The sequence below is a fragment of the Anolis sagrei genome, chromosome 1 (genome assembly GCF_037176765.1).
Source record: "Anolis sagrei isolate rAnoSag1 chromosome 1, rAnoSag1.mat, whole genome shotgun sequence".
In the NCBI taxonomy this organism is placed as follows: Eukaryota; Metazoa; Chordata; class Lepidosauria; order Squamata; family Dactyloidae; genus Anolis; species Anolis sagrei.
The window spans coordinates 89856352-89876619 of NC_090021.1; the positions used below are offsets into that span (position 1 = coordinate 89856352).

The 20268-nt window shown below is 41.3% G+C and overlaps 1 protein-coding gene across 1 annotated transcript; it reads left to right on the forward strand.

Moving 5' to 3' along the window:
- The first annotated feature begins 4564 nt into the window (after window positions 1-4564).
- On the forward strand, window positions 4565-20099 carry FAM162B (family with sequence similarity 162 member B). Its single transcript, XM_060753232.2, has 4 exons — window positions 4565-4838; window positions 7496-7607; window positions 17718-17826; window positions 19689-20099. The coding sequence occupies exons 1-4, from the start codon at window positions 4679-4681 to the stop codon at window positions 19785-19787; spliced, it is 480 nt and encodes a 159-aa protein (XP_060609215.2). The 5' UTR covers window positions 4565-4678; the 3' UTR covers window positions 19788-20099.
- Window positions 20100-20268: the final 169 nt, after the last annotated feature.

Consider the following 20268-nt stretch of genomic DNA (forward strand, 5'->3'; position numbering starts at 1 on the left):
GTAGACTGCAGGTCCCATCTTTTCCACCACTTGCTATGCTGGTTAGGGATAATAATAATAATAATAATAATAATAATAATAATAATTATTATTATTATTATTATTATTATTATTATCATCTTTATTTGTACCCTGCTAGCGTCTCCCAAAGGACTCGATGTTCCAAAAGACAGACGCACTAAATAAAATCACAAAAGTTGTTTAATGATGCCCTCCTGTGGCCATGGGTAGTAGCTGCTATTGCTTTCGGCATGCTGTGTACCATTAAAACGACCTTGTCATTTTCACTGACCATCATTTCCCCCCTTTTTTCCTACAAACACATTTGGTCCAGACCGAAGGGAACACTAGAATTACATATCAGGTGGCATACAATGTCAATTTTCTACTATAATAGGTGGGTCCCTTTTAGAAAGATGCAGTGGGAGACTCAACTTGAACACCCATAAAAGGGGATCAGACACATTTGTAGAAGATAGTGCTATTGATGGCTACTATTTACAAAAATTATATACTATTTACAATAGCCCATTACCTGAGAAACATGAGTAAGAGGGTAAGATTGCCCTTATGTCCTGCTTGTGAGTTTCTGGTTGATCGCTCTGCAAACACAATCTTAAAGTTAGAAAGGCCTTTGGTCTGATCCAAAGCATTTCCTCTCTGGATGCTCGTAATGCATCTTCAGTGAAAGACAGACAGATAGACAGAAAGATTATATACAGCTCAAATGAAGTTTCAGAGTACAGACCTTTAGAAAGCTATATCAATTAGCACATGCATTTAGTATGTGAAACATAGGACAGGCCAGTGTAAAACTGGAGGATTTCAGATCAAGTCTCAACTACTACCTTTCTTCCAGCATTCTTGGAGTGGGGACAATCCTCTCTGTTTTCGAGAAACAGATAGGTTATTAATCATTGTTTGAAGAATTGAACTGCCCTTCCTAACTATCCCATACCTTCCAAATGAAAACCAGAACATGTATAGGTAAGTGACATAAGAGTGTGGTCCAGAAGCCAAAAGTTATCATTGAGGAAGAACACACAAGTTTGGAGCGGCTGCAGGCATTTGTGTTTACCTGAATCTACTGCAAAGGGCATCTTTCTGCTCCATCCTCTCCTCTCACAATTGCTGAGTAAATTGAGTGCAAAGGTCCCTTCCAAATAGCCATATAACCCAGAATATCAAGGCAGATAATCCACAATATCTGCTTTGAGTTGGGTTATCTGAGTCCACACTGTCATATAATCCAGTTCAATGGGGATTTTATACAGCTGTGTGGAAGGGGCCTCAGTTGACAGCTATTAAAGCACACTGGCCACTTCCAGACTTTGTTATTATCTACTATTTTTACAGCCTGGCTGCTTGGCCATTTGTCCACGGGGAATGCCGTGGATGTAGCGTACCTGGATTTCAGTAAGGCCTTCGACAAGGTCCCCCATGACCTTCTGGCAAGGAAACTAGTCCAATGTGGGCTAGGCAAAACTATGGTGAGGTGGATCTGTAATTGGTTAAGTGGACGAACACAGAGAGTGCTCACTAATGCTTCCTCTTCATCTTGGAAAGAAGTGACAAGTGGAGTGCCGCAGGGTTCTGTCCTGGGCCCGGTCCTGTTCAACATCTTTATTAATGACTTAGATGAAGGGCTAGAAGGCATGATCATCAAGTTTGCAGACGACACCAAATTGGGAGGGATAGCCAATAGTCCAGAGGACAGGAGCAGAATTCAAAACGATCTTGACAGATTAGAGAGATGGGCCAAAACTAACAAAATGAAGTTCAACAGTGACAAATGCAAGATACTCCACTTTGGCAGAAAAAATGAAATGCAAAGATACAGAATGGGGGACGCCTGGCTCGAGAGCAGTACGTGTGAAAAAGATCTTGGAGTCCTCGTGGACAACAAGTTAAACATGAGCCAACAATGTGATGTGGCGGCAAAAAAAGCCAATGGGATTTTGGCCTGCATCAATAGGAGCATAGTGTCTAGATCTAAGGAAGTAATGCTACCCCTCTAGTCTGCTTTGGTTAGACCACATCTGGAATATTGTGTCCAATTCTGGGCACCACAATTCAAGAGAGATATTGACAAGCTGGAATGTGTCCAGAGGAGGGCGACTAAAATGATCAAGGGTCTGGAGAACAAGCCCTATGAGGAGCGGCTTAGGGAACTGGGCATGTTTAGCCTGAAGAAGAGAAGGCTGAGAGGAGATATGATAGCCATGTATAAATATGTGAGAGGAAGCCACAGGGAGGAGGGAGCAAGCTTGTTTTCTGCTTCCTTGGAGACTAGGACGCGGAACAATGGCTTCAAACTACAAGAGAGGAGATTCCATCTGAACATTAGGAAAAATTTCCTGACTGTGAGAGCCGTTCAGCAGTGGAACTCTCTGCCCCGGAGTGTGGTGGAGGCTCCTTCTTTGGAAGCTTTTAAGCAGAGGCTGGATGGCCATCTGTCAGGGGTGATTTGAATGCAATATTCCTGCTTCTTGGCAGGGGGTTGGACTGGATGGCCCATGAGGTCTCTTCCAACTCTTTGATTCTATGATTCTATGATTCTATGATTGTGTACTTGTGGTGTCCAATAACATGGTCCTGTTTCTGGGTTATACATAGCTTTTTCCTATTAGCCACCTGCATGACCTTGGCTTTCATTATTTACATTCCCCAACAGCACTTCAATGTATCCCCTCCAGCCAGTAGTAGGTAGTAAAAAAAACCCTGGAGGTTCAGATATGCATCTTTCACATGTTTCATAAAGTATCTGTCACACAAGCAAAGTTTTCGGGGTAGGACTACCTCTGTCCAAGTCAGCATTACACAATGGAACAAGAACATACACTTTCAAACAGAACTTTGCAATTATTGTCACTTTTTACAGGCTGCCTGACCATCTGTCCAGACAGGTTTAGTGGTGTACAAGTGGGATAGAACAACAGGATGCTGTCCCTAGATTATACATGGCTGTCCCTGATTGTTTTTCTTGTGAAAAGATGTACACCTACAACATTGACTAAGGGGCCACAACTTTGTTCTGGCCAGAGAAAATGTGCCTTCCACATGTTTCATGAAGTTTCTGGCACATAAAGTTTTTGCCTTCTACTGTCACCCTCTTTTTAGGAACTGATCAATCAGGAACAAACATCTAAAACCTGGGAACAGACCCAGATAAAAAATGCCGTGGTTTCTGATTGCTGGGGCATACAGAAATGCGAAGATCCGGATACTCGTCTAAAAACCGCAATATTCCCGCACCTGCAAATCTCTTGGTTTTTTTGCCTTTTGTAGCAATTGCTTCCGGGTTTACAGAGAATGGTGTCTGGTCCCCCTCCTGATTGCTGCAGGAGCTCCTGGGATAAAGGTACTGTCAGGATAGGCCCACTGAAGCCAGAGATAGGTGGTGGAGGAGAGAGAAACTGGGGCCCCTTCCATACAGCTGTATAAAATCCCAGGATTTTGATTTTGGGGGGGGGGGGGTGTTGATTCGGGGAAGGGGGGCTGAGTCTGAGAGAAAGAGGGTCTACCCTAGCAAATCTTTTGTATCGTTACCCCAATACCTCCATGCATATGGGATATATTGAGCATGATCATGATATGAATAAACATAACAGTTGAAATAATGTACCAGTAAAGTCTTCTTGCGGACCACCATGAGAATTTCAGGGGGGGGGGGCTGAAGCCCCTCAAGCCCCCCCCCCCCCGGCTACAAGCCTGTATGGCAGTGTAGACTCAGATAACCCAGTTCAAAGCAGATTCTGTGGATTATCTTATCCGCCTTAATATTCTGGGTTATATGGCTGTGTGGAAGGACCCTGGGACATTTTAAAAGATGAATAAGTGGGACAACAGAGAAGATTAATTTGGACAGCCCCTTCCAAATCAAGACAACATGCTATCTGCACCTCTGAAGAAGAGAAACTCATTTTCCCTGGGCAATGATGTGAACAGCAGCATGTCTGTCATGGAATGGGAGCAACATAATCAAAACCATGGGCCCTTCCACACAGCCCTATATCCCAGAATATCAAGGCAGAAAATCCCGCATTATCTGCTTTAAACTGAGTTATCTGAGTCTACACTTAGATAATGTGGAATTTTCTGCCTTGATATTCAGGGACATAGGGCTGTATGGAAGGGCTCTATATCCCTTCTCTACTTCCATATTTAAATTAACAGTGAAATCCTATTCACCCTCTAAAGTAAATGCCACTACTCTATATTGTGTGCTCCACATTGTAAACAAAACAGAGGGGATTCAGTGCAACAGTAAAAGAAAAAGGCAGGGGAAAGTGGCTTCTTTCTGAGGTAGATAAGGAATCACATAAAATCCCACATTCCAAAAGCAGCAGCAAGACAGTGGATGAGATTGTTTCAGCTTGTGAACTGGAAAAAAGGTTGGCTAAAAGGAAACCATAAGAGATCAGGCCTCTGGTGGCCTAGGAAAGATGTGTTTTTAATGCATTTGCAAGGAGGAGGAGACCCAGACAACAAGGGGGAGTGAGGAAAAAGGCTGGCAAATGATCAAGGCAACTGGAAAGAGCTGTTGCTGTTCCCAGGACTGGAAGAGCAGACACAGACTCAATAGAGGCAGAAAAGTGAAGGGCTGGAAGATACAACCTTCTGCAGTTTGGACACCCGTTGGCTGTAGGAACTGAAGGGTTTACTTACTGCTCCTGTCATGCTGGCTGCAAGTGGGGCGCGTATCCGTCTCCAGTTTGGGCGCCTCCTGGCTGAAGGGCAACTTGACTTTCCTCCACGATGGCCCCCTTTTGTATCCAGAAGCATGGGCCCCACATCCCTATTCTGTACTGGACAGAACTGGAACCCAAAGAACTCAGGTGAGTAGCTTGAAATAATTTTTAGCAGAAAGAGGAAAAGAAGGAATCTCCCTTGATTTGGAGAACTTCTCCCAAATGCCACCCATGTCTGCCACAGAGCTGGGAGATACAACCAAACCCCACCAGCTTGTGCAGACAGGATGGTTCTGGAAATGTCATACTTTCATAAGAAACTTTTCAAAGTTTAGACTTATGAACCTCAGGGGCTACCCACTACCTAGCATGAAATTCCAAAATAAGTTTTCTTATCATTGTTGCTGTGTGTCTTTGAGTTGTTTCCAACTTACAGAGAACCTTAGGTGAACCTACCACAGGGCCTCTTGGCAAGATTTTTTTCAGAGTGGGGCTTGCCATTTCTTTTCATGAAGGCTAAGGCAATGTAATTTGCCCAAGGTCTCCCAATGGGTTGCTATGACTGAGCAAGGATTTGTGCCTTGGTCTCTCAGAGCAAGTCACGGGCAAGTTGCACTCTCTTCCCTTTAGAGGAAGACAAAAGCACCCCACATCTGAACAAATCTCACCAAGGAACTTCTGTAGTAGAGTTGCCTTAGAGTCACCATAAGTTGGCACACAACAACATGATCAGAAATAGGGAACTGATCTTCCAAATGTTTTGGGAGACAGCTCCCAAAATCCCTTGCCACTGAGCACATAAATATACAACTTATTTTAAGGGCCAAAGTTTCTTTCTATGATAAGGTTTGGAGTCATCAACCAATGGTTATAATTCTGATCCATGGAGAAAAAGCAGATCACTGGAATGGTTTTCTTGCCACATCATTTGACTTACAGTTTAATTCAGAACTCAAGAAAAACTTTCTTATATTGATTATTACTCCCAAGCCTGAATTTATTTGGTTATTCACAACAAAAATAGTCACACTGAACCAATTGTTGAATGATGAACCAGCACCTAAATACATTCCATTGACTGAGGTCTTTTCTTTAACTTATATCCTCCCTTCTCCTTACACAGGATCTAAAGCAGGTTCCAAACAATAAAAAACATGGTACAATTTTTAATATTATTGATATAAATATTTGGCCTCCACAAAAAAACCCACTATTAGATTGAAAGAACCGCAATTAAAACACTGTTAACAATAAAGCAGATTAAAAGAACCATCCTCTTAAAAATTCTTTGTGTCATATAATTTATCAGGTAAATATCTACCTAAATTAAAATATCTTAATTAATGAGTTTACTGTGTTTGGGGCTGTGAGTATGATTTAAGTCTCCCTGCCATGTTTGCTGAATATCTCTGGTAGAGGACAGCCAAAAAGTACTTTTTGTAGATTAATCACAAAGGATGATGGATACCAGTTACTTAGAAAGTGAAATTATTTTTGTTCTAAAGATTTCACAATGCTTTCCAACAAAATCAGAATCCTTGTGGTTCCTACACTGTTGTAATGGTCCAGTATGAAAATATAAAGCAGTTTGAGGAGTGTTGTATGATGTGGGGAGCAGAGAAAGCTGTCGCCATCCCTAGAAAACAGCTGCCCTAGAGGTTCCTTGTCAGCTTGGAAGCAGATCAGCTTTCTCTCCTGCCAGAGGCAGGTTTGGCAGCAATCCACCCATCCTGTTGTTGCAACACACATGGTTATTGTTGCCATATTGCCACCTATGTTGATGCTGCCATCTACATGGAGCTACACTGGCCAATCGAGGGTTGTGGGAATCACTGGCATCGCTACGGTTGGAGTTACCTAAATGGGCCTCCTCCCATACTACACCATTGTAGCTAAAATTCCCACCAAAATGACCAAATTGGCCACTATAAAATAAATCCCTAATAGAAACAAAAGGAAAGTTCAAGCTTGTAGCACATGCAGACACAACCAAATGATTAAAAGTATAATTGTAATGTATATTGTAGTTCTCTCACACCAGGAGTCACTCCTGACAAGACAAAAAAAATGTAATTAGCTAGTAATGACAGCTCTGATCAGAGCACATGCACATCAGAAGGATCAAAAATTAAGAAATATAAGAGAGTATTGTCGAAGGCTTTCATGGCTGGACTCACTGGGTTGTTGTAGGTTTTTTAGGCTATATATGGCCATGTTCAATCTAGAAGCATTTTCTCCTAATGTCTCACTTTCATCTATGGCAGGCATCCTCAGAAAACCTACAACAACTCAATATAAGAGAGCATTAGCCTTGAAACTATATAAATTAGTACATTGAAGCAGAGCTTATGAAAAGTGTTGTTGTTGTTATATCTTTATTTGTATAATTTTTTAACGAAAAAAATCTGTTAAAACATTGCACAACAATTCTATAGACAGTTACTTTGGTGTCTGTCCATCTGATGGTGTCACCCAGTGTGGTTTTCATGCAGACACACACATACTAACACCACTGCCTCAAGGAAAACATGAAGGGATTGCTGTACATTTCATAGTGCTTAGTTTTTGGTTGCATGAAAAGTAAAAAAATCTGAAATTTTCTATTCTGCACAACTATAGAAGGTTCAGGGGCCATATCCAGTTTTTAGCCTGGCAACCCTAAATGCAATATATGGAGTATAAACAAAGAGGGGAAGAAGTAGGACAACACTTTGATGCTGCAACGTTAACCCTAAACCTTCCCCTTTCCTCCACTGCTCTCAGTACACAAACTGATGTGATGCTTTGTCTACTGGATATTTAAGCTGAGAAGACGCACAAAGTGCCCGGTGGCCACAAACCTTCCACGTTTGACAAGAAAATTCTTCTGTGGACTGGGCGCTTCAAGAGAGAAGATGAGATTCCTCTGAGGATCCCGTAAGTATTTCATTTTATCCAGCAGTAAGTTATAATTAGGGGAGAAACAGCCACCACATTTAAAATTTTGTTATGATGGGGGTTTTTTTCAAATTCAGGAGGAAAACAATGAAGCACACACTTGCACTGTGAAAGTTGTGTTATCTCACTATCTCAAGTCACTTGTCTCATTTCTGTAAGTCTTGAGATTGAATTTAGAGGCAGGGTAAACTTTTCAGAAGCTTCAAGTGGTCCAACGGGAGGGCGGCAGCCAGATTGCTCACTGGAGCAGAGTACAGGGAGCACACAAGCCCCCTGCTATGTCAGCTCCACTGGCTGTCAGTCTGTTACCGAGTCTATAAAGCCCTAAATGGTTCCGGCCCAGCTTACCTGTCCAAACTTATCTCTCTCTATGAATCATCTCGCAGGTTAACATCTTCTGGGGAAGCCCGGCTCTTGATCCCACCTTCTTTGCAGGCATGACTGGTGGGAATGAGAATCAGAGCCTTTTCGGTGGTGGCCTTTGGGCTGTGTAACTCCCTCCCTAGCAAAATTAGATTACCTCCCTCCCTCCTGATCTTTAGAAAGAAATTAAAAATGTGAATGTGGAACTAAGCCTTTGGACAGTAATTCTCAGTGCAATACGTGAATGTTTTTAAATTGCGTGGTTCTAATAATGGGTTTTAAGATTGAGATGCTTTTATTATTTTTTGTTTTTAATGGATATGTTTTGTTTTATTGTATGTATGTATCTGCAGAATAGAAACATGCCTTTTTGTAAGCCACTCTGAGTCCTCTACGTGGTGAGAAGGGCGGGGTATAAATACAGTAAATAAATAAATAAATAAATAAATAAATAAATAAATAAATAAGGATTTACTTGAAACTCAGAAGCATGTCTGCTTCCACCCCACTCCTCTACACAATTAAGTTTTTATTCAATTAACCCTGTACAGGATAGTGTCCTGTTTTGTTAGGAACTGTTTTTGAATAGTAAGAAACACACGCACGCAAACACGTGACCTGTGGCCTAAATCCAATTGCTAGTCCCAGACAGAGTCAACTTATTGAATGAAATGGATTAAAGATTGCAAGTGTTGACTTGCCATGCAATAGTTGATTTAAATAGGTCTGTTCTATTTGGAACTGACAAATGGAATCAGGCTTATTTCTTGAAGTTCAGAATGGCAAACTGCACAGCATTTCTAGAAGATGCACCTTTGGAGTTAAGACTAAGAGTGCGTAGGTTAAAGACAATTAAAGACAATTGTTGGCTTTTATTCTTGAGTCACACTATGACTCTTAGTGATATTGATAAGCATAAGTCTACCTGCACTTGACTTTTTTTGGTTGGTATAGATGTGATATTTTCTTTCTTTTTGGTGTTACTATAGAGTTGGTGCAAGCAAACTCTCCCTTTTTATTAAGTGTATGGTAGAAAACAGGACAGGAGGGTTAGAAAACCATTTTGCTATATCCCTGTAGCCAGACTAAAATGATTACATCATCTGATAGGACATCAAGAGGATCTCAACTGGACAAACACCTGGCTGTGTCCCTATAGCCATTTTGCAACTGGCTACAGTGGTGATTCTCAATCTGTGGGTCCCCAGGTGTTTTGGCTCCCAGAAATCCCAGCCAGTTTACCAGCTGTTGGGATTTCTGGAAGTTGAAAGGCCAAAACATCTGGGGACCCATAGGTTGAGAACTACTAGGTAGAGAGACACAGCCAGGTGTTTGTCCAGTGCCCTCTTAATGTCCATAGAATGGCCTGGGGGGGGGGGGGATCAACTCTTCATTAAGTCAAGGGATCCGAGAATGGCTTAGTTCTGCATGTTAAACTATTACACTACACACTCATATAGGATGCCAACCTATGTTTCTCCTTTGTAAATGCATCCCAAGGTTTGTGCATATGTGTATTTGTGTATATATCTCAGTGTGGGATGGTGGGATTAAAAATCTCCATGTACTAATAGTTCTTTACAACAAAATAATAAAAACAACAACAACTGGGATTGCAACACATAGCTCTCCAGATACCCATCAGGAAAATGTAAGTTTCACTCAGAGAAAGACAGGATGTTGACATTTGACTGCACATTCAAAGTTTTGTTGGGGTGGGAGAAAAGGAATTAAATCAAAACAGACATTAAAAACAAGAATTTGCTTTTTTAAAAAAAAAGTAAATGTGTCTGAGTTTGTGGGAAAAAAGCAACTAGAAAACATTTATTACTGCTTTGATCAACCAAACGCTTATGAGAATGTTTAGGTTTTCCCTATCACGCTTCATGTTCTGTAGAAACAATATACAACAACAACCTGGTATATACCAAAATAGTTTTGCAGATAAGCATATTTAATTTGAATACAGAATAAAGGCCAAATATATGTTTAATTGCATAGAGCAGTTTAGCAATGATACATAAAAGCATCATGGAACCATTCTTTTACTCTGTTTTTTTTAGCATGAGTGCCCATTGTTTATAATGGATCCTTGTTATCGACTGGGGTTTGGTTCCAGGATGCCACATGGATAACAAAGCCAGTGGATGCTCATGTTCCATTATACACAAAAGCATAGTAAAATCTTGTGCCTTATGTAAAATGAGAAAAGCAAAGTTTCTTCTTCCGAATGCCTTGAGCTCCAGAACTACATGAGATGCACAACATAGTCTCTATTGGTTTCTAGTTAGTTGGAACAGTAGTATCAGGATGTCCCATTGTCATATAACAGTAATTTCCAAGTTGTCCCCATTACCTGTCACTTCTGAATAACAGAGGTTGTGGAACAAATATAGCCCATTTGATACTGTTGAACTGCAACTTTCATTGACTGACAGGAGTTGTAATGCAGCAATATCTGGAAGATGACATGTTTTCCAGCCTTGCTAATCAAAAGACCAAAGGATTAAAGGAACAGTAGGAAACAGTGCCAGGAAAGCCATCTGCATGTTAGCTTAAAAACAGATTTATCCTAGGACCCTTCCACACAGCCCTATATCCCAGAATATCAAGACAGAAAATCCCACATTATCTGAGTGTGGACTCAGATAACGCAGGTCAAAGCAGATATTGTGAGATTTTCTGCTTTGATATTCTGGGATATAGGGCTGTGAGGAAGGGCCTGGTTTTCTGGTGCCTGAGAATATCAGTTTATGGCATCTGTACTAGGACATGTATTCATGTACTAATCATCAATTCCAGCGTTAATTTCTTTGAAAAATGTTTCTATCCTGTAGTTAAATATTACAAAAATGTTCTAAACTCTTGCAACTTTTTCTGTTGCCCATTCATTACTGTTGTGACTGAAAAGAACTGTGTTTGTTTTGTCTCTTTGTGTTCCTGTTTTCATGAGAAGATCATCATCTGTAACATTCTGAACTTTCACAACAAAAATTGTTCTAGCACAGTATTTCCCATGACCTTAAAAAAAGTTAAATAGGGTTTCTTTCCTAACAAAACCAGTGAGAGTTATACCACTTTTATGGGCAGAATCAATTCCATTTATTTACTAGACATCTGAGTATCATGCAAAAGATAGGCCTGTCTTGAAACTCACTTCCCAATTTAAGTGTTTTGATCATCCACACCCCAATACAGAAAAAAAATGTTTATCAGCAAATGCCTTTGGAAACACGAATTTTGGAATTTGCTGTCTAAGAACCATCAGGATGGGAGCACAGCTGTGTGAACTTTGTAAGAGAATGACAGTGCGAGATCTCTTCCAACAAAGAATTATTTCCCACATCAAATTACAAATCCCAAGACACCAGAAGACAAAACCATGACTGTTAAAATTGTATCCAACTATTATTACTATGTAGCTTATCTACACAAAGAACTCCTCTTGAACTCCTCTGAGAGCTTATCAACACAAATAAACTCACATCAAATCCCGCACGGATTACCTCCATGGCACATGATGACTTTGGGGAAGTTTCCCAAGTCATTTGCCCTTATTTCTAACCTTGCTCCATTTTAAGCAAATTCAGAGAATGCTCTGAAGTTTACAGAAAATTCTGGCCTATCCGTGGGTTTTGCAGTCATCTGGACTGCTGATCAAGTCTTTTTTAGCCCAATGCACTGTCCAAATCAACACCACCACTTTCTAATCAGCACAGGGGAAGAGAATGGGTCATCTCTGTATTAACACCCTGGCTTCCTGGTGGCCAAGGAGGCCCCTTCCATTACCTGGTGATGGCAGCCACATCTGCTCATGTCGGAATGAAACACCCACATGATCAACAAGAAGGAGGCAGTCACTTTACTCCCTCCTTTCTGGTTGCATGGGTACCCCATTTTGTACCAGCAGACAGAAGTGCTATATCAAGATGCTCCTATATATAGGTCACAGATTCACTGGTCCTACTCTTATTTTCTCCTCAAAACTACTTTACTTACTTAGGTGGTCCCCTGTTTCCGAGTATGATGGCCTTCCAAATGTAGTGTCTTGGCAGTGGGTACGTAGATGACTGTGGAACCCTATTCTTGATCTGCATGTTCTCCTGCAGTGAGGACATCTATTTCTAGATGGGAGGTGGTCCCAGTCAAGGTTGGCTTGATGTTCTTTTGGCATGTTTCTCCCTTTTGCCCTTCATTCGTGTCTCTTTGAATTCTGCAACAGTGCTGGTCACAGCTGACTTCCAGTCAGAGTGCTCAACGGCCAGGGCTTCCCAGTTCTTGGTATCTATGCCACAGTTTTTAGGGTTAGCTTTAAGCAAATATTTAAATCTCTTTTCCTGCCCACCAATGTTCCGTTTTCCATTCTTGAGTTCGGAGTATTGTAACTGCTTTGGGAAATGGTGATCGGGCAGTTGGACAACATGGGCAGTCCAGCAGAGTTGATTGCATAGGAGCAAATGTCAGTGTGCTGGAAGAAGCAAGGACCACCAGCTCCTCAAAAATATACATCTGGGCACAATACCATGTGAATTGGGTAGTTAATGCTGCATCTCCACAATCCACACCTCACCATACAACCCCTCTGCCTTCCTGCTGATGAATTAATATTTCTGGCAGAAAATTCTATTTTCTATACAAGGAAGTATTTTTTCTGCATGGAAAAGGATGCTTTCTATACAAAGGTTTTCTGAATTTTGAATAGTCTTCAAAAGCTGCCTAGTTTTTGATTCTTTTTTCTGCAGCAAGAAAAACGGGAAAATTATTTATTCTTGCCTGCAATATATAAAAATTGCATTCCCAGAGAACAAATTAGTTTCTTGGCAGTGAGCAATAACTTCCTAGATGATTTTGGTATCTGTCAACCAAGTCTTCAGGCCTTGGTGCAGGAAAATGATGATGAGTCAACGTGGTGCCATGGTTTTAGCACTGGAGTATGTCTCTGGAGACCAGAGTTAAAAATTTCCTTGGCCATGGAAACTCACTGTGACCTTTGGCAAGTTACATTCTCATAATCAGAGGAAGCCAAAAGTGAACCTTTCTAAACAAATTTTGCCAAGAAAGGTGGTAGAATTGCCATAGGATCTTTGTAAGTTGGAAATCGCATGAAAGTACACAAGAGCAGCAACAATATATGTGGATATCATTTAGAGGAGGTCTTGATGCTTTTCAGACTGAGATAAAGTAAAATAAATTCAGACTCCCAAACTACAGTGCCTTGCTTCTAATTTTCCAAGTTTTGTAGAGTAATGTAAGAATTTGGAATTATAGCAGAATCAAAATAGTTCTGAAATATGTTGCAGATGTGCTTCTCCAAGTACTTAATACATCAGTTTGGCTTAGCGTATGACTTGAAACACTTATATGCCTTTTCTGATTAGTCATGGGAAGAGAATTTGCATTTTTGATTGCTAATGCAGCTATCTTTGGGGAGATCCCATTGTTTGGTAGGACTCATGGAATGGGTCAATCGTATTTGCCTTAGCTTCAAATTTCATCCATTTAAATTTCTCTTTAAAACAAGGTAAAGATTTTTCCCTTGACATTAAGTCTAGCTGTGTCTGACTCTGTGAGGTGGTGCTCATCTCCATTTCTAAGACAAAGAACCAGCTTTGCCCATAGACATCTACCAGGTCATGTGGCCAGCATGATTCCATGGAGTGCTGTTACTTTCCTGCTGCAGCGGTAGCTATTGATCTACTCACATTTGCATATTTTTGAACTAACTTGGCAGAAGCTGGGGCTAATGACGGAAGCTCACCCCACTCTGTGGATTTGAACCGTCAACCTCTCAGTCAGCAAGTTTTGCAGCTCAGTGGTTTAACTCACTGTGCCACCATGGCTCCCTCTTTAAAATATATAGGGACATTTGCAAGTAGAAATAACTGTGCTTATTTTCTGAGTGAACAATATTTATATGTACCAGTGATGCATATGCTGTGACACTGTTTGCAAGAAGGCATCTATTTAATTGAAACCCTTGGGAGTAAATTAATTGTATCCAATTTGCACAAGTTCTATAGTTGTCGTTCCTTTAAATTGTTTTATCTGCTTCTAAGTGATAAACTATTTCATTCATTTTTAGTATTTTAAATTATTAGTATTGTTAAATATTGTCTTTAAATGGAACTGCCAGAGATATAGAATGGGAGAGACAGACAGAATAAATTGATTGATTCAGTGACAAATGCAAGATACTCCACTTAGGCAGAAAAAATGAAATGCAAAGATACAGAATGGGGGGCTCCTGGCTCTACAGCAGTACATGTGAAAAAGATCTTGGAGTCCTCATGGAAAACAAGTTAAACATGAGCCAACAATGTGATGTTGCAGCTAAAAAAGCCAATGGGATTTTGGCCTGCATCAATAGGAGCATTTATTTATTTATTTATTTATTTATTACTGGTGCTTTTACCCCGCCCTTCTCAACCCCCGGAGGGGGACTCAGGGCGGCTTACAAAAAAGGCAGAATTCGATGCCTATACATAATAATACATAGTATACAAAATATAAAAATATAAAAGAACGATATACAAATTGTAATTAAAACGATTGTCACAATAAAACATCAGCATTAGTACCTAGACATTGTATAAACATCATATAAACATCATATAAAAATCATTCTTATAGTCAGCGTTTTGTTTCCAGAGTTCCACATAACCAATCCGTTAGTCATTTCTTAGCCATCAGTAGAGTTCCTCTTTATTTACCCGCTTGTCCAAATGCCTGGTCCCAGATCCATGTTTTTAGTTTTTTCCTGAAAGAAAGGAGCGTAGTTGCCGATCTGATTTCCCCGGGGAGAGAATTCCATAGGCGGGGGGCCACCACCGAGAAGGCCCTGCTCCCCGTCCCCGCCAATCTCACCTGTGATAAAGGCGGGGTCGAGAGCAGGACCTCCCCAGAGGATCTTAGGCTCCGGGGTGGGACGTAGAGGGAGATCCGTTCGGATAGATACACTGGGCCGGAACCGTATAGGGTTTTATAGGTCAAAACCAGCACCTTGAATTGTGCTCGGAACTGGATTGGCAGCCAGTGGAGCTGACATAACAGGGGGGTGGTATGCTCCCTGTATGACGCCCCGGTGAGCAATCTGGCTGCCTCTCGTTGGACTAGTTGGAGTTTCCGAGCAGTCTTCAAAGGCAACCCCACGTAGAGTGCGTTGCAGTAATCTAGTCGGGATGTAACAAGAGCGTGGACCACCGTGGCCAAGTCCGACTTCCCAAGGTACGGGCGCAGCTGGCGCACAAGTTTTAATTGTGCAAAAGCTCTCCCGGCCACCGCTGAGACCTGGGGCTCCAGGCTCAGCGATGAATCCAGGATCACTCCCATAGTGTCTAGATCCAGGGAAGTCATGCTACCCCTCTATTCTGCCTTGGTTAGACCACACCTGGAATACTGTGTTCAATTCTGGTCACCACAATTGAAGAGAGATATTGACAAGCTGGAATATGTCCAGAGGAGGGCCACTAAAATGATTAAGGGTCTGGAGAACATGCCCTATGAGGAGCGGCTTAAGGAGCTGGGCATGTTTAGCCTGCAGAAGAGAAGACTGAGAGGAGACATGATAGCCATATATAAATATGTGAGGGGAAGTCATAGGGAGGAGGGAGCAAGCAGGTTTTCTGCTGCCCTGGAGACTAAGATGCAGCACAATGGTTTCAAACTACAAGAAAGGAGATTCCACCTGAACACGAGGAAGAACTTCCTAATGGTTCAGCAGTGGAACTCTCTACCCCGAAGTGTGGTGGAGGCTCCTTCTATGAAGTGCTTTACACAGAGGCTGGATGGGTATCTGTTGGCGGTGCTTTGAACACAATTGTCCTGCTTCTTGGCAGGAGGTTGGACTGGATAGCCCATGAGGTCTCTTCCAACGCTATGATTCTGTGATTCTATCTCTTTCCCACAAGATTGGCTAAGCGAACTGAGCTTTCCTTGGGATTTTTAGGCCAAAAAGATGTTGGTGTTAAACCTAACTAATGAAAAGGGGAGAGGGATGCATCTTGTTTTCCACAATCAAACAAGCTTTACTCACTGTACCCTGGACGTAAAATGCTGCTATGATGGGAGCAAGGCTTCCTGAACTGAGAACTAATTGGGAGGCAATGGAAAGATATGAAGATTAGAGCAAATAGGCTGAGCACTGTATAGTGTGATAGATTTTCTATTCTCTGGTATTATTGAATTCTGTCCTTTCATTGAATGATTAAAATAAATTATATTTTAAACATTTAATTAAATTTAAATTCCATTGTTAATTGAATATTGGACACGTATCAACATCCCTGCCTGAGTTCCCCTGGGACTTGACAGATCCTGCACTCAGCAAAAAAATTACAAGGGATGGTAATAAGGTCTGTTTTGCAGCTTGTTGTTTCTCTGGTTTAAAGAACTGATCTGTGGCATCAGATCTGTTCCAATTAATGTGTCATGAAATATCATTAGCAGACTAAAGCCAACAACTTCAATGTTTTGTTTCACTTACTTTGAGTGACTTCCAGATTAATGGGTTTAATGTGCTTTGCCTGGTTTAGATTTGTTCATGTCTAAACGCATTAAGTCCTAATGCTATGAACTCCAGCTGCCTAATTTCCTTACCTGTGTGTGAGAGAAACTTTGATTCTTCTGTCCCCGTGTTCTCCTTCTTCAATTAGCATTTTTGAGGCAATGAAAAAGGTAGAGGCCAATTACAAAACCAAAACTTTATTGAGAATGTAACCTAAACAATAGGTAAAGGTAAAGTTTTTCCCCTGACATTAAGTCTAGTCATATCCGACTCTGGGGATTGGTGCTTATTTCCATTTCCAGCATTGTCCATAGACACCTCCAAGGCCATGTGACCAGCATGACTGCATGGAGTGCTGTTTACCTTCCTGCCAGAGTGGTACCTATTGATCTACTTGGCTTTGCATGTTTTTGAACTACTAGGTTGGCAGAAGTGGGGGTGAACAGCAGGAGCTCACGACGCTCCCTGGATTCGAACCTGCTACCTTTCAGTCAGCAAGTTCAGCAGCTCAGCGCTTTAATGCCACGGGGGGGGGGGGGGGGGGGCTCTGCCTTTTAAACCAAATTTCTGTAAAGTTTGAATTCTATGAAACACTTGGAAGTAGTTGCAAGTTTTTTGGGTTCTTCTGGAACATGGCCATACAGCCCGAAAATCTTACAACAACCCAGTGATTCCGGCCATGAAAGCCTTTGACAATACACTTGGAAGTAGTCCACCACCTCTGAATAAATCTTGCCTAGAAAATCATGTGATAGGTTTACCTTACGGTTGCTATAATTTATAGCTAAATATACATAAATTTATATTATGTAGATGTCATAAAGAATTCTGGCCAATATACTCATGCTCCAAAGAAGATTGCTGTGAGCTAAGTTTTCAGTAGTGTTTTAAGCTAAAGAGTCAGAGTGGTATAACAATTTGAGTATTACTGTGATTCGCGATGCCAGGGTTTGAATCCTCACTCAGCCATGGAAACTCAGAGGGAGGCAAAGCAAATCTGCCATTGGAGAAATTTTGACAAGAAAACCCTGTGATCTTAAGGTCACCAAAAGTTGGAAATGACTTCAAGGCACACCATTTTTAAGCCTAACATGGTTATCAAAGGCCAAAAACAAATGAAGATATCATTCAAATGCATACTGTATTTCTGCTGCAAGGAAGTACATTAGAAATCATGTCAAGCTATCTCAACTGAACTGGGCCCAACCATATTTTTATTACAGGCCAGAGATGCTGGATGCTGCAAGGAACAAAGCTCGAGTCAAGGCCTGTTACATCATGATTGGCCTTACAATTGTGGGTTGCTTTGTAGTGGTTGTCTCGGCTAAAAGAGTAAGTACTGCTTCATAGTGACTTCCTCTCCATGCTGGTGGGGGAATTTTGAAAGTTGTGATCTATACATTTTATTTTTTTAAGCACAGACAGCACAGGATTCATATCTTAAAGTAAGCAGTATTATGACCAGAGCTGGTGAAAGTTACTTGTTTGCACTAGACCTCTCACGACTCCCTAGCAAATTTGGCCACTGCCCAAAATAAGGCATTCTCAAGCTGTAGCTCTAAAAAAGGGATGTTTTCCAAACTGTGGTTCGGGTATACTGACATGACCACATTGCTTCTCTTCAGCAGAGGAATTTGACTAACCCTTCTGCAGTCCTTAACACAAGAAAGGGCCATCTAAGGGTACATCTATGCTATAGAAGGGAAGCCACTTTGAGTCTTCTTAGTAGAGAGAAAAAGCGGGGTATAAACATAATAGATTTAATGCAGTCTGACACTAACTGCTGTGGTTAAATGCTATAGAATCACAGATGTATTTTTAGTCTGTTTCCTCTAGATCAGTGTTTCTCAACCTTCCTAATGCTGCGACCCCTTAATACAGCTCCTTATGTTGTGGTGACCCCCCAACCATAACATTCTTTTTTGTTGCTACTTCAGAACTGTTATTTTGCTACTATTATGAATCGTAATGTAAATATCTGATATGGAGGATGTCTTTTAATTCACTGGATCACATTGGGCACAAATACTCGATATGCCCAAATGGAGGGGGTCGGGGGAGGGGATTGATTTTGTCATTTGGGAGTTGTAGTTGCAGGATTTATAGTTCACCTACAGTCAAAGATCATTCTGAACTCCACCAACGATGGAATTGAACCAGACTTGGCACACAGAACTCCCATTACAGAAAATACTGGAAGGGTTTGGAGTTGAGTTTTGAGTTTTGGAGTTGTAGTTCACCTACATCCAGAGAGCACTGTGGATTCAAACAATGATGGATCTGGACCAAACTTGGCACAAATACTCAATATGCCCAAATGTGAACACTGGAGTTTGGGGGAAATAGACTTTGACATTTGGGAGTTGTAGTTGCTGGGATGTATAGTTCACCTACAGTCAAAGAGCATTCCGAACCCCATCAATTATAGAATTGGGCCAAACTTCCCACAGAGACCTCCATGACCAACAGAAAATACTGGAGGGATTTGGAATGAATTGACCGTGATTTAGGGGAGATGTAGTTCACCTACATCCAGAGAGCACTGTGAACCCAAACAACTATGCCAAAGGGATTCCTAAGACCATCAGAAATACCTGTTTTCTGATGGTCTTTGGTGATCCCTCTGAAACCCTCGCGACCCCCCTGGGGTCTCGACCCCCAGATCGAGAAACATTGCTCTCGATGTCATGGGTTCCTATAGGACAGCCAGTATAGCCATTGGTGATGATTGCTGGGAGTCATAATTCAACACCTGGAGAGGCTGATTGAGAGATGATGGGACATTTACCAATGCCAACTTACCTTGATTTCCTAGAATATAAGGAAATATCTTTTCAAGGCAAAGCAAGACAGCTGACTCGCCATCTGTTTGTGTATTTTGTGTACAATCCTGCCTTCAAAGAGTTCAGGGACCATGAACAGTCTTTTCCAGTTATCCTCACATTTCTCAGCTGGAGAGCAGCAGGCTTAAAGTGTGTTTTCTGCAATTTGAACCCCATCTTCCTCCAACTCTTTTAGCTACTGTACAACACTGACCCTATACATAGACAAATCTGCCCCCTTAATCTTTTCAAGTATGCTACGCTAGGAACATTGCCATACAACTGCATTGTGTGTAGAATAATACCGTTTTGCCACTCTTGGCTTTGAGATCAAAACTGTGTGACTGTAAAGTGTTTGCTCTATTTTTGCAGGCTGTTGAACGCCACGAGTCCCTTACAAGCTGGAACTTAGCAAAAAAAGCCAAATGGCGTCAGGAGGCTGCATCAGAGACAGAGACAAAGGCTAAATAGTCATGTGTGCTGTTGAAATTGGAGGTGTGCTTTGAAGAAAGAAATGTTTTCCAGCAAAATGGATGAAATTCTACTCCTGGTGAAAAGAATAAGGAGAAATTAAATGCAATTTATTAATAGCAACCTTTGTTTACGCTAGTGAGAGAGGATTGTTTTCATGTCACAAGTAGCCAATAAAAGGGACTAGAATATGAGTGTTTGGTCTAACAGACTTCATTTGCTAACAATTTGATTAATAACTATGAAGACATTAGTGGGGCAAATAACCTCTAGTACAGTGGTTCTCAACCTTCCTAATGCCGCGACCCCTTAAAACAGCTCCTTATGTTGTGGTGACCCCCAGCCATAACATTTTTATTGCTATTTCATAACGATCTTGTTGCTACTGTTATGAATCATAATGTAAATATCGGATATGCAGGATGCATTTTCATTCCCTGGACCAAATTTGGCACGAGTACCCAATACGCCCAAATTTGAA